At 42.4% G+C, this 19,784-nt stretch overlaps 3 protein-coding genes across 4 annotated transcripts; 1 reads left to right on the top strand and 2 right to left on the bottom strand.

Annotated features, from left to right (window-relative positions):
* Positions 1 to 301: 301 nt before the first annotated feature.
* Positions 302 to 1,883, top strand: LOC122049568 (protein NONRESPONDING TO OXYLIPINS 2, mitochondrial-like). Of its 2 annotated transcripts, XM_042610942.1 has the most exons (4): positions 302 to 463; positions 562 to 683; positions 906 to 970; positions 1,668 to 1,883. In XM_042610942.1, the coding sequence occupies exons 1-3, from the start codon at positions 348 to 350 to the stop codon at positions 923 to 925; spliced, it is 258 nt and encodes an 85-aa protein (XP_042466876.1). In that variant the 5' UTR covers positions 302 to 347; the 3' UTR covers positions 926 to 970; positions 1,668 to 1,883. The 2 variants fall into 2 exon arrangements, with proteins under 2 accessions (XP_042466876.1, XP_042466877.1); XM_042610943.1 differs by lacking the exon at positions 906 to 970.
* A 1,775-nt stretch (positions 1,884 to 3,658) lies between these two features.
* Positions 3,659 to 6,785, bottom strand: LOC122047347 (phosphatidylinositol transfer protein 3-like). The gene is made up of 7 exons (XM_042608546.1): positions 6,669 to 6,785; positions 5,573 to 5,667; positions 5,170 to 5,346; positions 4,980 to 5,078; positions 4,847 to 4,901; positions 4,079 to 4,269; positions 3,659 to 3,973 (listed from the first exon to the last, which is right to left on the bottom strand). The coding sequence occupies exons 1-7, from the start codon at positions 6,742 to 6,744 to the stop codon at positions 3,665 to 3,667; spliced, it is 1,002 nt and encodes a 333-aa protein (XP_042464480.1). The 5' UTR covers positions 6,745 to 6,785; the 3' UTR covers positions 3,659 to 3,664.
* Positions 6,786 to 6,798: 13 nt separating this feature from the next.
* Positions 6,799 to 9,273, bottom strand: LOC122047346 (BTB/POZ domain and ankyrin repeat-containing protein NPR1-like). The gene is made up of 4 exons (XM_042608545.1): positions 8,731 to 9,273; positions 7,692 to 8,427; positions 7,389 to 7,580; positions 6,799 to 7,315 (listed from the first exon to the last, which is right to left on the bottom strand). The coding sequence occupies exons 1-4, from the start codon at positions 9,235 to 9,237 to the stop codon at positions 7,065 to 7,067; spliced, it is 1,686 nt and encodes a 561-aa protein (XP_042464479.1). The 5' UTR covers positions 9,238 to 9,273; the 3' UTR covers positions 6,799 to 7,064.
* Between the last annotated feature and the right edge of the window lie 10,511 nt (positions 9,274 to 19,784).

Genomic DNA, 19,784 nt, shown 5'->3' on the forward strand with positions numbered 1-19,784 from the left:
TTATATGCTATTGTGAAATTTGACCCTCTGTTTTGTTCATGGGATATATCTGTCATCAAATTCTCCAAGGCTATGCTTGCATTCTGAATGATGGTGATCGCCGCCGGCCGGCGACCGCCCAAATCCAAAAATGGGAGCGGAGATGTGATCGTAACTGTGTAGTTTGCCTTTGCAACGGTGTTTGCTTTTCAGTTTTTTTTTCCTACAAAAAAAAGTTATAGGATAATGTTGCGTTGACGTTGATTGATTGATTCACGGCCGTTGATTTGGAAGGCATGTAAATCCACTCAGGTTAGGGTTTAAGAGCCCGTTTGCATTCCTCCCCCTGTTCCTTCCGAGAAACAGCTATGGCGTCACTTTGCAGGCCCGCCGCCATGGTCGCCGCGAGATCCGTCGTGGGGCGCACCAAGTCTCTTCTCCCCAAATCTGCACCGTCTCGGAGAGCTTCCTCAACCCTGACGAGGTGAAGGGACTCCCCTCCACTATCCTCGTTTTAAAATTTTATTCTTTCTCTTAGCTTTTGTTCCATTAGCCTGATGGCTTCCGATTTGACCTTGTTAGATACATGGCGCCGGCGTTGGGAAGCGTCGAGTCGTTGATGCCGCTTCACAGCGCCATCGCGTCGGCCCGTCTCAAGTCTTTCATCGCGGTTGATTCTTCCTGCTGGAGTTGGCTCTCCCAAGGTATCAGCCACGAACTTCCTTAAGATTGTGCCGTTTTTTACTGGAGCCATGAAGTCTTCGTTTCTCGTCCTGCGCATGAGCATTTGCACTTTTTACTCTTTCCTGCAAAAATTCAACACCTTTTCCAATGCCTCGCATAAGGTTTTAGCATCCAAAGAGTAGTAATTGTCTTGATTGTTATTGCAAAGTTGGAACTTTTGTCTTTGATAATTTTGATGATAGGTTTAAACAAGCGCATCTGACCATGGCTTTGAAGAGTGCAACGAAGAATGGGAGGAACATTGCATGTGAGGAATTTTAAACCATGATTTTTGTGGAATTAACCATACTATTGCCTCATTCTTTTTCTTGTTTTTTATTGAGCTACGCATGATTTATGGAATAGAATTGACATGGAATCAGGGATTTGAACTGAACAGTTTTCCTAAGGAATGTGGTGGACAAGGAAAAGAATAGCAATGTGTAATCCATAGTCTGATTCATGGATGGAATAGATGGATGGTTTTCATCCCTGTATTTGGTCATTGGAGTGCTATTAGTAATATACAAGAATGAATTTTCACAATGATAAAACATCCCTCCGTGTGGTATACAAGGGTTTGTCTAGTCCATCTGGTTCAGTCCGTCTTGCTGGCTCGACTGCCTAAGTCTGCCTTGCCTATCCAAAATATGTATTTCTTGGAGACTTGGATAGAGCAGCAATAGATGATCTATTTCTTCAAATAGATTAAGAGAACCAAGTATGTCATTTTTGTTACTGAACATAGCAATAATTATTTCATAGCAATTGATCATGAATAGAATAGTCATTTCGATGAATAAATGCACAATAAGAGTAGACAAAAGGATCAAAATTATAGGTTTGTGTTTTTCCTCTGCCTGAAACTGTGGTCAAATAGGAGAAAGGTTGTTTCTACAATTATTTCAGAACTGTAGTGAGTCTATGATTTCTGTGCTAATCTTTTGTTCTTCTTTTTGGCATAGGACGTGCTTTGCCTTTGTGACCCAGATGTGCTGACTTCATGCTATATTGGTATTAGATTATCAAAGCCTCTCTGCTAATTTGATGATAATAAAAAAATGTATCATTGCATCTTTTCATCTCGTCCTCCGATGGATTTTATTTTAAAATATACATTAATTTTTGATACGGTATATGCTTCTGTTAGCAATCCCATTTGTGTTTTGTTCTTTACATAAGAAATTTGTCACCACCAATTATTGCGTCGCCATTTATTTCATTTCAGGTGTTTTCTTTTACAGAACGTACTTGTTTTGAGGATCATGTTGTAATATTCATATTGCTGATTAACTAAAAAAAATTAGATGAATTTGTTGAATCTAAATTGGAGCTCAGTAGCTCACCAGAGATTGTGCTATATTTGCTATGTATTTATGCATGGTCAGCTTATTTGTTTTTCAAACTGCAACTAGAATAAAGAGCATATGATCGTATAAACATCATACAACTTGTTACCAGACATCGAGAGCATTCAAGTTCTCCAGTTTTTTTTCGACTAGCAAGAAGGTGCTCTACCCAAATTATCTTCTCTAGGGGTTCATTCAATCTATCTAAGTTTCAGGAATCTCAAACACGATTATTCGATGTTAGACGGATTGAAGTTTCCAACATGGTAAATAAAGAGTCAAAGTATTATGCAAACCATGGAATTGTTCTTGAAATGAGTTCCGTTAATGTATTTGGTGTTTGTCAACGTGCGAAGAACTATCGGAGCCTCAATTAAATTGTTACTCCCACTGCGAAAGGGAGGCTTATTTGCATATACGATATATTGTTAAGCAATTTACTATAAATTTTTTATTCATGATACAGAAGGAAGGATTCATGTGGCTGGTTTTTGGCCGGTAAATAGGAAAGTCATGTGGTAAGGTCAAGGTTCGACCAATACAAGGATTATATGGTATGCTCTAGGACTTGGTTAATATAGTCTCTACATGGCGTATCAACAATCTTTGATTGGTCGTGCCGACCTGAGCGCAAAAAGTAATTTATTCATGATACGGAAGTAAGGATCCATGTAGCGGGCACTTGGTCTGGACAATAGGAAGCTATGTGGTAAAGTCAAGGCTTGATCAATAACTGGATCATGTGGTGTGTTCTAGGACTAGGTTAACATAGCCTCCATATGGTGTATAAAAATTTTCCGATTGGTCAAGCTGAGCTGATCAAGTTCTCGATCTCTTAAGTTGTCGATTCATCGATTTCTTGTCATGCCGACTTGTCGAGCTGTCAATCTTTTGACATGTGATGGTTACTAACATCAAAAGATATAATAGTTACAAATGATAATCTTTAATGATGTATTAATCAAGTGTTAAAACGTTATTTATGAGGTCTTCTCTCTATGGTAGGAGGGGGCTCTGTCGCTCTCTGATACTCTCGCACTCAATCTCTCGTATTTTATCGTTTTCCTCTACTATCAACCCACTATGCTGATTTAGGCATCAGCTTAGGCATTGGAGTGGCTTTGTCTATGGAAACCCCTAATGAGTATTTTGATGTTTGTTATTTGTCGTAGGAATAGTCGCGCTATGGGAAAGAATCTAGAAGGCTTGAACGTCATTGTTTTTTATGTCGGGATAAATTTCTGCTGCTGTTATGGTGAGATTTTGGAAGAACTCATTTTTATTGATTTAGCCACAACAACTCGAATTCAACTTGGTGCAAATAATATTTAATACTATTTAGAGGAGCAACCTGCATTGCCAGATAGTTCGGTGGAGCAATGTGATATCGTTTATCTCAAGAAGTCACTATCGTCAGCCTCCCAGAAAGATACATAGAAGTAAATTATGGAGGTATTTTGCCCTAGCGAAATGCACAAATGATAGTTCATAAAAGCAATAAAGGTTGTTAGAGTAACAATGCCCAAGTCTAATTTCACAAATGATGCTTCATAAGCCAACACCTTTCACAGGATTATTTGAGACAGAAACTGTTTAAAGGAAGCTGTTCTATCTCAACTTGCTTGTGCTGTGAAATGCCCAGGCGCCGGTGCAACCCCTGATGCCGAATTCCCATGCATTGGATGATGGCCAAGCAAACTCTTCTCATCTAACCCCCAAAGAGCGGCCATCTTAATATCATCTTCTGCCGTCAGCTTAGTGAACTCCTCGTGGACATATTGAGCTATGTTCTTCCCTCCAAATTCCTCAGGTAGCATCTTGAGATCAAAGTTCTTCGCCATGAGTGTCACGCTCTCCTCATTCTTGGGGTACACAAACTTCACCTTCTGAAATGTTTTCGGATCCAAGAAGTATTTGATTATCTGTTCATGCAAAACTAGTAAGCGATTAGATAATGGCTAAAGTATCGAGACCATAGATTCCACTGTTCGTTATAGAACATAGTTTTTGGAAAAGGAGGCCGAGACCTTCCAAAGCGATTCAAAAATTCTTGGAGGGTCGTATAGGAATGCAACTGCAAGCCTCTCAGGATAGTGACTCTGCAAAACGTGGGCAGTTTCTCGAGTGGTCTTGATCGGGACAGAATTGGCCAGTGACCATCCTGTAAAGTCTATAAGCCATATCATTTGCTCTTGCCCATCGGGTAAGTTGATGATTAGGGATGATAATTTATCTGAATCTGATGGATAATTTGACATTCGACCGGAATAGAAAAAGATATGGAGAGAATTTTTATATTTGATTATAGTAAATTGATATTCGGGTATGAGTATTTCGAGTATGGGTATGGAGGTGGATGTGATAAAATCCTATCCATATCCTACCCGATATCCGATATATTTATTTATTTATTTATTTATTTATAAGTCTCATTTTTATTGGGAAAGAAAAAAAAAATTTAGCCCGTTTTCCGTCTTAGAAAACAAAACTTAGTTTGTCTCTTTATCCTGTTATCAACACGCATCTTATCTTCTTTTTCACGAAAAATGTTCACCCGATCGAAGGAGCGCGAGACGAGGAAGAGCTGACAAGTATATTGAAATAATTTTTTTAAATGAGAATGGTAGGGAATAATAGGATGATGGGTAGGATATGAGTACCCGAAACTCCGATAGGTATGGAGATAAGTATGAAAGTTAAATACCCGATAGGTATGAAGATAAGTATAAATATAAATATAATAAATAGAGATAAATACGAAAAATATAAAATTCTATCTAAATCCTATCCATTGTCATCCTCTAGTAAATACACTAAATATCTGAGTTGATCCTCATGTGATGATGTGTTCTGCAACATATGCAAAATTATATCTGCATTTATGACTCTCGTTTTCTTTTTCGGAGAAATGAATATATTCAAAGACACCTGCTTTGCCGGTCTCATCACAATAACAGTTCTCCCTTCTCGGTCATGGAAATCTGCCCTGTAGGCTTTCCCGGTTTCGCCTTCAGTGGCAACTTGGTGCTGCAATAATCAATGAAAATATAGAGTGACAAACCTATAGTTTTAGAAGTATCCTAACCTGCTAGTGGTTGACCAGCTCAATTGAGCTCACCCAACGAATTTCCTCAGGTTTGAAAGTCGCTCTCCACTTGAGTGTCTCTTCTAACATTTTCTTTGACTTATCGACATTCCAGTTCCGAGCTTCCAAGTATCTCCTCAGACATGCGTTGTTGCAGAACAATGAACTACGGCCGGATAAGGGTCCGATGACTGCTCTGAGATCTTTAACCTGTTCCTTGAACCGATCTGATAGTCAGCATCGCATACTGGAATTTTTATACTGTTTTCTTCACAATATTATGCCAATAAAATGACAAGTAAAGCAAAACGAAGCTTTGTACCTCTAGGCAATTCTTGTGCTAGATCTAGTCGCTAACTGAATCATCATTCCTTAATACTAATAGATGGATCATAGACAAAACCATATAGATTCTACTGACGAGTAAATAGGTTACCTTCTGTTCTTGTACAGCCTGATTACCCTGTTGCTCTTGAGAATTATGCTTCCTTCTGAACATGATTGTGACTTGATTCAAATTTAGGTCCACCACTGTTGACATCAACACCCTTGTCATTAGAACTGTATGGAATAGAAGCATACGTTCGTTGTACTAGAAGAAAAAATAAAATAAAATAGCAATATGAACCAAAAAAGGAAGTTTATCTGTAAAGGATCTTAGTATTTGTCGTTAAGACGATGTTGCTACAGAACACAATAATTTGTATAATAGTTGTCAATCAATCTTAGCTATTTGGAGTTAGTTGAATCTTATTTATCCATTTCACCATCATCAGCAACTGTTTTTCTCTTTAACTATTTGGTACCACCTGAATCTTATTTCTCCATTACATCATTTCATCTCAGCTGACTGAATTTCATTTCCACATTACATCATCATCATCCAGTGTTTGTCTCAACTATTTAGACTAAATGAATCTTACTTTTCGATTGACCAGCTATACGACAACTAACTTCTTCAAGAGCCAGAACATTTCAATTCATCCTGTGATCGATCTCCTCTTCCCCAGAGGATTCATTAGTTCAGTGAATAGTAAATACAAGATCCATTCTTCTCTACAGTATCACTCACTCTGGATTTCATGATGGACCAACAAGTGAGGTCCAATCATCATATAAGATCAATTCGAGTCAAATCCAAACACAAGATCGATAGCAAACCTAATCGAATCAGCTGTCGTTGCATGCCCATAACATTTTTTTATATGGATCTATAAAAGCAAGCCCAGTATAAGAAATTAAATCATGAGAAAGAACATTTTGGTCATAACAATTCTTTAACTCGTAAGAAAGGGCAATCAGAACAAGCGAATGGGTTCAGAAGATTCAAATCCTACATAATCGTAAACCGAGATCAAACAACAGAATCACACAACAATCGAACAGTGGAAAAGCAAAGAAAAAGGTGAACATTCTCAGTCAAGAAGAACTCAAAGACGAAAACTTTCTACAAAAGGTTCCAGATCGTAGATCGTGAAATCGGAACTAGGGATGGTTGAGAACGAGAGCGGGAGAGAGGAGTGGCGGCGTACCTGTAGGACAAAGCGAGATATATATGGAGAGAGACGCGATCGAAGTGAAATCCATGTGTCTATGATTGGTAAACATTTGTAGGCACTGAAATGAATACTTACATTAGCGTTTGCAAGTTTGGCTTGCTTGTTCATTCCAAACCTCAAAGCTTCCAACTTCAAGTTATATACATGTGAAAGAAAAAGAGAGATTAATCATAGTTGATCTATTCTTAGTTACCCTAAAATGCCCTCATGATTTACCTACCCACCTTTTGCTCCAACTATCTGGAATCTTCGATTAAGGGAGAGTGTTATTCTCAAATCTCAAATACATTTCCTCCAACCTTCACATTTTACAAACATATGAACAATGGCGCAAAATCGCACAACGAACAAAGTCATCAAGGCAGTGTCTCATTGACATCTTTTGGCCGCCTTGGAGCCTCGTCTTGTAGATTTCGAAGTTGAAGCAGAGGGAGATGCATATTCCAACTCTTTTTTATCTTCAGTAAATGCCAAGGAAAAATCTTCCATAATCTCGTTAAATCTGTTCTTCCGCTCTTCCGAAGTGTCAAGCTCTGCAGTCAGTCGATCAGACAGGCCTTCGTCGAGGAACTTGTTGATCAGCTTCGAGCATCGCGGGAAGAAACGCATTCCCAGTGTCACTGCAGCGCCATTTGAGTTTTTCAGCAGTAGATATGTACGCCAATATTTTTGAGCAGTAGATATGATTTCTACCTGTCGTCGCTAGGGCATTCATCAGACGGAAGTCCTCCTCTGTCATTTTGAAAGGTGCCTTTATAACATCACAGGCCGATCGCTTGCTCCCTGCACAAGAATTACTACTGTGGAACTTGAGGGCGCCTTCCACATTGGCATTGTTCATAGCAGTTTTTGCTTCGGCAGGAAAAAGGCACTCGGCCAGCCAAACTGCAGAAATAGAAATCAGTCTTGACAGTCGTTTCCTTAGTTTGGCATTAAATCGAGTACAGAATCAAAGTATCAGTGAAGATGAAACTGGTGGTGCTGAATGAATTTTACCTCTGCTCTTCAGATAGAATAACTTCTCCCGAGGATTGTCACTCGTCATTTCGACTGGAATAGAAGTTACTTCTGTAACAGAATCTCTCGATTCAGCTTGCTCCAACACCTCGATGGACAATCGTTCTCTTGGAGTTGGAGCAGTTCCGACTGACCTGTAGTCCACAGCCCGAGTGAGCCTCTTGGCTATTTGAAGGGCAGTCCTTCCGTCCGTCGTAACATCGAATGGTCGAGCTCCCTTGTCCAACAAGTACATTATGATTTCAGGCTCTTTCCTCATCGCGGCAATGTGAAGCACGGTACGATTTCTGTGGTCTCTGCCGTTGATATCTGCGAGATGAAGATCCAGAAGCTGTTTTGTGACGTTCGTATGGCAAAATGCTACTGCATAATGCAGAGCCTTGGCATCATCTAGAATGGTAGGTTTGCCGTCGATAAACCGCTTGACTAACTCAATGTCATCTGTGTCAAGAGCACCATAGATCTTTTTGGCAGCAGGAAGTCCGAGGCCATTTGAACCGCCCAACATCAAGTGAGCTCGGACGTCAAGGATGCGCTTCACAAGTTCTTGGGACAACTTCTTTTCCAGTGTCACGGACTCAATATCAGATACGGCTACCAATTCGATGCATTTCTTGAGTAGTTGTCCGCAATGATTCTTGTTCAAATTTGCAACAACAAGGATAGGGAGGATGTCATCTTTGGCTACTTCATTTAGGATGTCGAAGAGGCGCCGCTGCAATAGAATTGTTCCTAAAAATCATCATCTAGAGCAAACACCGAATGCAAGAAATCGTAATATGATCAAAAATTAAAAATCCAGGAATTCTAAAGAACGTCAGCAATATCGATCTCAACATCGAAGATCTGTAATGGAGATTTCGTAGAATGGATAAACCCTAATATATGCTCGATTGTCAAGTGATGTGAAGTGAAAAACAGCACAGATTCCCCTCTTTCTTTTTTTTTTTTTTAAAAAAAAAACAGGAAAAAAGAAAAGGGGCAATCGCAAAATTAGACAATTTCGAGTAACCCAAACCTGAAAAAGGCTGACGAGCTCGTGGATCTGGAACGTGGAGGCGGCGTGGAGCACCTGGAGCATGAAATGGAGGGCGGGCCAGCAGGCCTCGTGGCGGATGCAGCTCTCGTCAACGCATTCCGCCACGCCGATGGGGAGCTCCTCTAGGCGGCCGGTGTAGATGTACTGGAGCACAGCGACAAGTGCCTCAGGCCCGACCTCAAATCCTTCCGCCAGATCAACGATCTCGAGTTCGGTCGCCCCAGCCGCGAATTTCTCCCGGAAGAAGGGGCTCCGCGCAGAGAGCACGCAGCGGTGGACAGGCACCCCGCCGATGCGTGCGTCAGAGCAGAAGTTGAGCTCCGGGGCGTGGAGGAGGCATCCGAGTTGCTCCGAGAGGCGGCTGAACGCCGCCGCCTGGGCGACCGGAAAGCCAAGCTCAGCCTCCGCCGGCGGAAACTGCGGAGAGAAGTGGTTCGGGCTGCCGGTGGTGACCTCGGAGTCGGAGAAGCGATGGCTGTCGTCCATCTCCACGGCCAGCGACAACTGCAGCGAACTCCTCCGAAACTCGTCTTATATAGAACGACGGCAATGCCACGTGGCGAACTACTAATGGTTGGTCGGCAATACAACTTGGCACTGATCGAGGCACGCTGCTTCTCTTCTAGAATTCAATCCAATTGGATTTTTCTCACTGTCTTGTTTTCTGTTCAGTCAACAACGAGAAGGGGAAAAAAAACAAAGACTTTACCATTTAAAGTCTCTTTGTTTTCTTTTCATAAATAAATAAGAAGATAAGAGAAGAAAATTTAGGAGAGCATTAAGCCGTTGTATGCTATATTATTAGAAACATATATGAGAGCAAATACTTTCATTGCGTAGCCTCGAAGCTGATATCTGAATGCTAAGAAAGGAGTCGACCAACCCACCACACGCATCAACTTGCATGTAATAATAAAATAAAACAAATTACAGTCATTTACTAAATTAGTAAAGTGAATGCATCGAAGTGAGACCTTTGTTGATCCTTATCTCTTTCCGGACTCCGCCAAATCGCCAACAAATCTACTTTTTGAATTAGACTTCTTGGCATGTCTCTTGTACGGACAGACAGTGACTCTCCATGCAATCTGCCACCATTGTTGAGAGAATCTGACTCATTGGTCTGTTATCGTGACATGATCTTGTCGGTCCCACAAAGTGACAAAAGACGGAAGTAGAGTGAAGCCCTCTCTTTTCTTCTTTCAGTGAGATGTTAAAAAAAATAATAGGATATTGTTGAATATCCAAATCCATAGTTTTGTTATTTGCACATCCATTTATGGATAATCTATAAGTATCTGGTGTAATTTTTTTTTATGATTTAAATTAATTTATGATTTAATGTTTAGGCTAAAAAAAGTGATTTTTTTTAAAAAATAAACTAGGTGTACGTTCACGGGTTGCTCTCCAAATGCATGCATTCTTAAAATTATGTATGTTTGATTAATATTTATTTTAAACCAAATTATAAAATTTTCTCGAAGCTAATTAGTCAGTTAATACTTAATACATTGCCGTTCCAAAATGGATTATTGTTTAAAGTAATATGGAATATTACTCTTATATATTTATTTCAAATATTTTCATTCAGTAAAATAAGTGTTAAAGAAAACCTTTTAATTTGTTTATAGACTTTTATAATTTCTATCTATCTAAATTTGGAAGATGGCTACTTTAGTTAGCGGCACATGAAATAGTGGAAAAGGATGGGAAGATTCGAGATGGAATGATACAGCTGTTATATCAGTGACCGATGGAAATTGAAACCCATGAAAGTGCAAAGAAACAAGAGATGAGGGCAATGACACCTACTATAGTGTGTGAAAGGAAAAAAAGGCATACATGAATGAAAATAACATGCCCTTCGCCGCCGCTATCGATAAAGACAAAAAAAAAAAAAAAAAAAAAAAAAAAAATCAAATCAAATAAAGTCTTGGAACAAAATCTACAGAACTGTATCCTTTTTATTTTAAAAAGCAGGAAATAAAGTTCAGCAACGATAAATTAGCTAGAAAAATATCAACAAATGTTCACAAAGCAAAAAGTTGTATGTCCGAAAGATTGGTGTATTTTAATTAGGGCATCTCCAATTCATCTTTAAAACATCAAATTTAATGTAAAATTAACATCGAAATATTTCAATTTATACATCAAATTTCAGTATCACACTATCTTTGATATTGCAGTATTCATATCATCATATTTAGTGTGGAAGAATATTTTATTTTTAAATTTTATTATATAATTAATAAAATCAAATGTAATTAATTTGTAATTATTATTTTCTTTGTCTTTATTTATAGAATATTTAAATGTAATTATTATTTATTACAAATTTAAATTAGGTATATTTAGTAGCATATTTAAATTTTATTGTGTATATTTGTAAAAATTTAATTTATTATTTTTAATTTATTTAATATATTTTAATTATAATTTCATTTATAAATTATATCACTAATTACATAAAAAAAAAAGAATATAATAAAATATTAAAAAAAATTTATATGCATAAATGTAAAATACATTACCCATTTATACTGACATATAAAATAAAAATAGTAGCAACACTAAATCAAAATTTTACTAATAAAAACTTAAAAACATGAGTAACTAAACTTAACAAACAAGTACAAATAAAAACGATACTAATAAGCAAACATAAACTTAAACTTACTTTAATAATATTATAATACTAATATTCGAGAAGATCACTCCCCATTCCACTAAAATAATTATGAAATTGCTTGAAAATATTCGTTGGGTTATGAGATTCTTGATTTTCACCTTAATATTGATTGAGTTGTGATCCTTCTCCCTGTATTGGAGATGGTTGAGATCCTTCTCCTTGATGTGCAACTGAATGAAGTCCTTGGACTTGCATTCTCTTTTGCATAATTCTAATTTACTCATTGTGAATATATTCACACATCAAAGATCGAGTTCAAATCTTTGAACAAAAGTTTAGTTTCTTCCTTGTAAATCATAATATCTACCATTTTTATAATAACAGCAGTACTTGCATTCATTGCCTCAACAAGTTAAACATAATATTAATTACCTTTGCAATTTGTTTATTATTTTCTTAATTCATTTTTGCTTTCTTCACCCCATGAGGTCATTTATTATAAATAGCACCGCTATCTGAATCAGTGATATTAAGATCAAAAGTAGACACATAAGGAGATGAAGGTGTACGAAATTCTTCCTTGGAGAATTGTTGTTCAAATGAACCAGCATTAATATTTTGTTGTCACGATTTCATGCCTACAGTATTCATAATGTCAATGCCCAATTTTTCAATATCTTTGAGAATATTCCATATATGATCAAATTTGAAACTCAATTATCCATCAAATCCACTTTAATTAAGTACCTGAGGATTTAAGCTAAGATGGTAGCTTTGAGAACCACCAATGCGCCATCTATATTAGAATTGTTGGAAACACTTTCAATTAAAGGATCAAACATCCCATATATGGATATTTGAGTGTATTTTAGGTCTTCTGCTAACAACATTCTGACATGAGTTAACTAAAAAAAAATAATTGAACATTAGTTATGAAGATAATGATATATATTAATAAAGTTAGACTTTGATTATAAAATTTAGATAGTCTAAAATAAATTTGAGCATAGTAACTTACAATATCTTGTTTAAATGCTCCACTAGGATTCAAATGTTCGATTTGTCATATGCAACCTTTCATTTTGGATACTGCACTAAGCATAAGAAGCATTCTTTTTTTGCAAAGATCTTGACGGTCGACTATGATGCACAAAATTTGGATCTACATGAAACTCTTACTCAATTCTTGTCCAGAATTGATCCTTCGATTGGTTGATCCCAATGATTGAATTTTGTGAAATATGAAGGTAAATATGATATAAGTGTTTATCTTCTTCAAATGAGTATGCAGCTTATCGGGGGGGGGGGGGTTCTACAAATTTTAGTAGAAGAGAAACTCTCACAAAAATTGTTGACATAAAATGTGTTATACCAATATCTGGTAAGCTATTATATATGATCCTGTCCAAACGCTGAATCGATAGACGCTGGGCACGTGACACTCTTCCAACTGATGACGTTGGTCTCTGACCGGCCGTATGGAGCTCCGGCGAACCTGCAAAGAAGTCGACCCGAGAAGGGGTTCCCGACGACGACCCTCCGATGCTCAAGTCAGGCAAGAGGAAAATGCAGAGGTGGCTTCGAATATCAGAGAATGCGTACCTCCGGCGAAGTATGAGGACCCTTATATAGAGCTATGAGGAGGCTTATGCACACATACCGAGGCTTACACGTGTCCTCTCACCATACCTCAGTATGGACTTGCTAGAGGAGCTTGCCTGACATCATACTGCTACAGTCCGAGCACCTCTCTGATGGGACAGTAGAACCTTCCATCATAGGATTTTGTGCATGGCTTGGTCTTCGAACATGCTTGTTGTCAGAGAATGTTCTTTTGTCCTTTTGTCTCTTCTCTCCCCACGCCGATCGTCCAGCCGCTCGGCAGCCCCATCATGTCCGACCGGACGCAGGTACTGGTCCGCTAGGGAGATTCCTGGTCGGGTGCTCAGCTGAGGCAGCTCACGACATTGCTGCCTTATGCCTCGGCCGAGCAGGCCACCCGCTCGGCCTAGCAACCTTGTTCACCATGAGCGTCGGAAACCCGACTCCCCGCCGGGTTGTCTTTGATTCTGTTCTGGCCCGTTCGGTCGGTTGACCCGACCCTTACCTGATCGGCCGAACCTCATCTTGCCCTTGGACTTTTGACATCTACGTGTCATTGACTTCCCTCAAAGGGGGTCCCCCATCCTTACTGCCGGATCACTTGCCTCCCTTTCAAGTCTAGTCGAAGGAGGCGGTTAGTCCGACTGACTGGACCATCAGTTGTGCCGAGCGGCGTCTATATGCAACTATCCTCCGCTCGGCCTCCACGGGGGCAGCTACAACGTCAGTCAACGCCAACATTCCTCGGATCTCTTCGCAGTTTGTGCCAATCTCCATCATTAAGGCCGAGCACGCGCTCATTAAATGCGCTCCAATAGCTAGATGCCACATGGCGATGCTGTTGTCATCGTATGGTGGCGCCGCCGCGGGTGACGAGACCGAGGCGATTTGAAATGGACGGCGCAATGCGTGCTCCGGTTCTCGTGACCTGAATCCGACGGTGGAGGCCGCTCGGGCTTAACCCTATAAAGTCTTCGCTTTCTCCGCCTTCGCCGCATTTCTACTCTCGCGTGCCCAGAAGATTCCTTCGGCGTTTCAGTGCTCCGGCAGCTTCGGTTCTCTTTTTCCGGCGATCCCGCGTTCTTCGTCGATCCTCCTTTTTCTCTGTAAGGCTCTTTTTCTGTTCTATCTTTGATTCTTGTGTTTTTTTTGCGTTTCTTTCCCTAGTTTTGGTCCTTGAGGCACTGTTTCGTTTGCCATCTTCTTTCTTCTACCCTTTTCCTTTTGTTGTTTCGTCCGTTCGGACAATGGCTAGCTCTTCTCAACCTCAAGACCAAGCCCTCGGCCCTTGGTATACTACCTTGGAGTCGTGATTCGATCGGCGCGACGCCGATGTTCTGATTGAAAATTTTGATATCCCTTCTGATTTTGAAATCATTTTACCCTCTCCCTCCGCTCGGCCACACAAACCGCCGCGCGGAGCTTTTTGTATTTTCCGCGACCAGTTCACAGCCGGTCTGCGATTTCCAATTCATCCCTTCATCGGTGAAGTTTGTAATTTTTTCGGCATTCCGCTCGGAAGCCTAGTCCCCAAAACTTTCCGTCTTCTGTGCGGCGTTGTCGTTCTGTTCAAAATCCACGACATTCCCCTCCGACCGGAGGTCTTCTACTATTTCTACTACCCTAAACAGTCCGAGCTGGGCACTTACATGTTCCAGGCTCGGCCCGGTTTAGTTTTCTTTAGTAAACTGTCTTCTTCCAATAAGCATTGGAAAGAATATTATTTCACCTCCGTATGCCCGAACGGGCCTCCTTCCGAACCCAGTGGCAGGTCGGACAGCCAATCTCACCAGAGCTCAAAAGGTTCAAGACCCGACCGGAGTATCTTCACGCTGCCAACATGCTAGCCGGTCTGAAGCTCAATATCAACAAGTTCTTACCAGAAGGGGTGATGTACATATTTGGCTTGAGTCCGATCAGGACCCCCCTTCCGAGCGGCTTCGGTAAGAATTTTACTTGTACATTTGCCTTAATTGCTAACTGATTTTCTCTTTTTTCCTTTGCAGCGGACATTGTCATGGAGTATGTGATGGCCGGCATTTTGAAGAGGAAGGCGGCGGCGCTCGAGGCCGCAGCTGCCAGAGAAATGGAGACGCTGGGCATTGAGCCAATCGGCTCGCATGAGGGAGAGAGCGATACGAATGCGGGGGAGTCAGCCGCTCAGGCTTCTCTCCCAGAGCCAGCGCCTGGCGAGACTCAGGAGGAAGAGCGCCCCCTCCGACAAAAGAGGCGCCGCACGGAGACACCACTCCGCTCGGCTACATCTGCGGTCCATCCATCCGAGCGGGCCACCGTCGATTCTTGCGGCAAAGCCCCAGAGGTAGAGGCGATTTCGTCCGATCGGACGCCATCCCATCTAGATGCGTCTGCGGACCCCCTCGAGGCCATTCCAGTTAGCGCCCTTCCGCCCGCTCCCCGCCAAGTTCAGCGTTCAACAATTTTATCCCAGTTCTCTGCGCCTGTCTCCGATCCTTCCCCGGCTTCTGCTCAGATGACTCCCGGTCGGCACCGTACCATCCGGGTCTCACTTCACCTCCCCACCGAAGAATTATTGCCTGAGTCCGATCAGCCAACAGCGCCCGAGCACACGATCACCCTGAAGGGGCCTCTAGCCGAAATGTGGGCCGACACTCGGGCACGCGTCGCTATGATTCCACTACGCAGTCTGGCCAACAGCCACATGCAACAGGCCACTGGGGTAAGCGTATTTCCTCAAGTCTTTTACGCATTATTTTCGATCGGCCGCTAACAATCTTGTTTATGCCAGAGATGGGTGGAGGAGATCGCGGTCTCCAACCGTCTGGCCATGGTGGACGAGGAGCTAAAAAGGCTGAAGGCTGCAAGCGGTCCGTCCGGCTCCCAAGGCCCCTCTTACTCAGAGCTGCAGAAAGAGCTCAAAAAGACCCAAGCTCTGTTGGAGACCGAACGGAAGAAAACGGTCGGCCATGCTCACACTCTAGCCGAACTCGATCGCCAGAACAAATCACTGGATCGCAAAATAAGCCTAGCAACCGAGTGGAAGAAGACGGCCATTGTCGACCTAGAGAAGAAGAATGTCGAGGCTCGGGGCCTGGAGCAAAAGGTTAAGGAGCTGATAGACCAGATGGCCAGCGAGAAGGCGGCCCGATCGGACGTGGTGACGAAACTTGAGGCTGCCCTGCAAGAACACCAGACCGCCGCTGACGCCTCCCGAGCGGTCCTCAAAGAATATCAGGAGGCTGAGCCAAGCCGGGTCGCCGCCTTGAGGCAAAATTACATCCGTTCGGTCGAATTCTCCGAAAAAGTTTGCGAACGGATGTACACTGCCTTCGAGCTTGCTATGGATGCCACCACAACCTACTTGAAGTCCAAGGGTCTTCTTTCTGATTCCGCCACCATCCCAGCTCAAGACCAGGCGACACTTCTCAACAACATCCCGAAGGATCTTTACGATTATCTGGAATAGAAGTATAAGTGTAATTCGGTCGCTCGGCCAAAGACTATCCTTTTTGTAATTCGGTCGCTCGGCCTTAAATTTTCTAATGCTATCCTTTTACTTGCTTTTTCTTTTGTTAATCAATATGCGTACTGTCCGGTCGGCATGCCAATTGCCGTTGTTCATGTTCCTCTAATTCTCCTCGTTATTCGCCTCTCATCCCACCTTTCTTGTGTTTGAAAGGGGTTTTTTCGAAGTATTTTGCGTAGCTAGTCCGCTCAGAGGAATATATCCTGTTTCGCAAACGGGATTTTCGCCAGATGTTCACAAAGTACTTTTGGTTGCTTGGCCGCTCGGCAAAACGACTCACAAGTCGACATCTTTATTGCCTTATTCCGGTCGGAGGGTTTATAGTCGCCGACGCGACTCTCGATTTTTAACGTCGGAGCTCGACGGTCTTCCGGCCGGAGGGTTTATAGTCGCCGGCGCGACTCTCGATTTTTAACGTCGAAACTCGACGGTCTTCCGGCCGGAGGGTTTATAGTCGCCGGCGCGACTCTCGATTTTTAACGTCGGAGCTCGACGGTCTTCCGGCCGGAGGGTTTATAGTCGCCGGCGCGACTCTCGATTTTTAACGTCGGAGCTCGACGGTCTTCCGGCCGGAGGGTTTATAGTCGCCGGCGCGACTCTCGATTTTTAACGTCGGAGCTCGACGGTCTTCTGATTAGGTTGACGATGCCCTATACTTGCGCTAATTTTCTGATTTTTTACTCCTGTATTTCAAATATACAGCCAAACGGAAAATATACAACATACATTACATTGGCGCACCTTTCACCCCGCCCGGAAAGGCTGGAGGTGGTTCGCGCTCCATGGTCGATCCAGTTGTCGGCCGTCTTTATCCTCCAGATAATAGGCACCCGAGCGGAGCTTTTCGATGCCTTATACTTGCGCTAATTTTCTGATTTTTTACTCCTGCATTTCAAATATACAGTCGAGCGGAAAATATACAGAATATATTACATTGGCGCACCTTTCACCCCGCCCAGTAAGGCTGGAGGTGGTTCACGCTCAATGGTCGATCCAATTGACGTCCGTCTTCATCCTCCAGATAATAGGCACCTGAGCGGAGCTTTTCGATGACTTTGAAGGGGCCCGCCCAAGGAGCCTCCAGCTTGCCGACGTTCCCGACCGGCTTTACTTTTTCCATACTAGGTCGCCGACCTGGAACGCTCTAGGGATCACGCGCCGATTGTAGTTTTGCTTCATTCTCTGCCGGTACGCCATCAGATGGACAGACGCCCTGGCTCGCACTTCGTCGATCAAGTCCAACTCCATGTTCCTCCGCTCGGCGTTGTCATCATCATAGTTCTGGATCCGCACGGACTCGACGCCGACTTCAATCGGGACAACTGCTTCACCTCCGTACACTAAATGGAATGGCGTGACGCTCGTTCCCTTCTTTGGGGTCATGCGGATAGCCCATAAGATGCCAGGCAGCTCGTCCACCCAGCTTCCTCCTATGTGGTCAAGTCAAGCCCGAAGAATTCTGAGTATTTCTCTGTTGGTTATTTCCGCGTGGCCGTTACTCTGGGGATATGCCACGGAAGTGAAGTGTTGTTCAATGTCATAACTTTTGCACCATTCTTCGAGCTGCTTCCCGACGAACTGTCGTCCGTTATCGGATATGAGCCGGCGAGGGATGCCGAACCGACAGATTATATGCTGCCAGATAAACTTTTTGACCATTTACTCGGTGATCTTCGTCAGCGGCTCGGCCTCCACCCATTTGGAAAAGTAATCAACCGCCACTAGAAGAAACTTCCGCTGACCAGTCGTCATAGGGAACGGACCCACGATATCCATTCCCCATTGATCGAACGGACAGGAGACAGTAGATGCCTTTATCTCCTCAGCCGGTCGGTGGGAGACGTTGTGGTACTTCTGGCAGGAGATGTCACGCCCCCAGAGGAGTCCCTGTCCGAGGAAATTTCGGCAGCATCTCCCCTGTATGGTGGACAATCTGAAGCTTTTCTACATCTCATATACCTCAGCCACAGGCGGCTGGAATAATAACAGAAAATAAAATCAATCACCACGCAGTTTATATATGTATTTAGCCTCTGGCTGTCACAACCACGCAGTTAATAAAATAAACAACATAGTAATACTCGAAAACTCTAACACCGATGCGCCGACTAGAATTTCTTACCTCTTCTGCCGTCCAAGCAGGCATGTAGTAGTATAAAATCGAAGACAAATCCATCAATGAGACAAATTATATAATATCTAAGTATTCAACATCCAAATCCAAATATAGTCAAGTGAGAATCAAAAACAATACAAACGATAGAAATAGCTGGAGGTCTGCAGGGATCTAGCACTACGTGCTGTGGGGACTAGCGACTGGAACTCCCTCCGGACAGCATCAACCTGAAAATAACAACCATGGAGGCGGGGTGAGTCCAACACTCAGCAGGTACAGTTGATATGCAAAGTAAAGAAACAACACCTAGCACTAATCATGCGTACAGTCTCCTGATAAGAAAGATAAAAATGCATCTGAAGTAAACAGGAGAATTCTTCAGTGCTCAAGAGGACAATAGTCATGAGTTCGAGATAAAGAAATCACTGTATGCATGTCAAATAATTATCCAACAATAGCATATAAATGCAGCAAACACAAACACAAACAATAAATGCATCATGCATATGATGCCAATGATGCGTCCTGGTCACCCCTGACGCCAGTCGATCATCTCACAGAATAGTGAGGCCGAGTGGGTAGGGCTGTGACAACCGTGCACTCTGTCGTCACTACTCCTGATGAGTGACCGAGTGGACGGGATGCTGTCGGAGTACACCTATCCTCCTACCCCAAATCATAAATGGGGGAGCGCAATGCTCTCAACTCCCGGTACACGATGACGGGGAGGAATCCCTGCCGGATAACACGTTGTGTCACACTACCCATGAGCGGACCAACGGTGCCTAACAGAGTCCCTGCTGCAACACACTCAGCCTGAATCGACCACTAACCCATGAGTGGTGGTGTGTGCAGATCCATGTAACTGGCGATGTGCTCAGCAATAATGGAGCGGACTATCGCACAGCATGCAATCATGCAAATGATGCATGGCAATAACCATATAAACATCCTGACCTAATCCATATATATAGAAAAGTGCACCCTAGGTCAACGAATCATATCGAATCAAAGGTACACAGAAGGTATAAAAACCTAGGTCCTGAACATGGTGAAACATGGTATATCACTACCCCCTATAAGCATGTATAAACAGGTAAAATATACATGAGATGCAAATCAATCAATCAATCAAGTACGTACCAAGATTTGGGTAGTGATTAACCGAAACAGATAAGAAA

The sequence above is a fragment of the Zingiber officinale genome, chromosome 2B, assembly GCF_018446385.1.
Source record: "Zingiber officinale cultivar Zhangliang chromosome 2B, Zo_v1.1, whole genome shotgun sequence".
Classification (NCBI taxonomy): domain Eukaryota; kingdom Viridiplantae; phylum Streptophyta; class Magnoliopsida; order Zingiberales; family Zingiberaceae; genus Zingiber; species Zingiber officinale.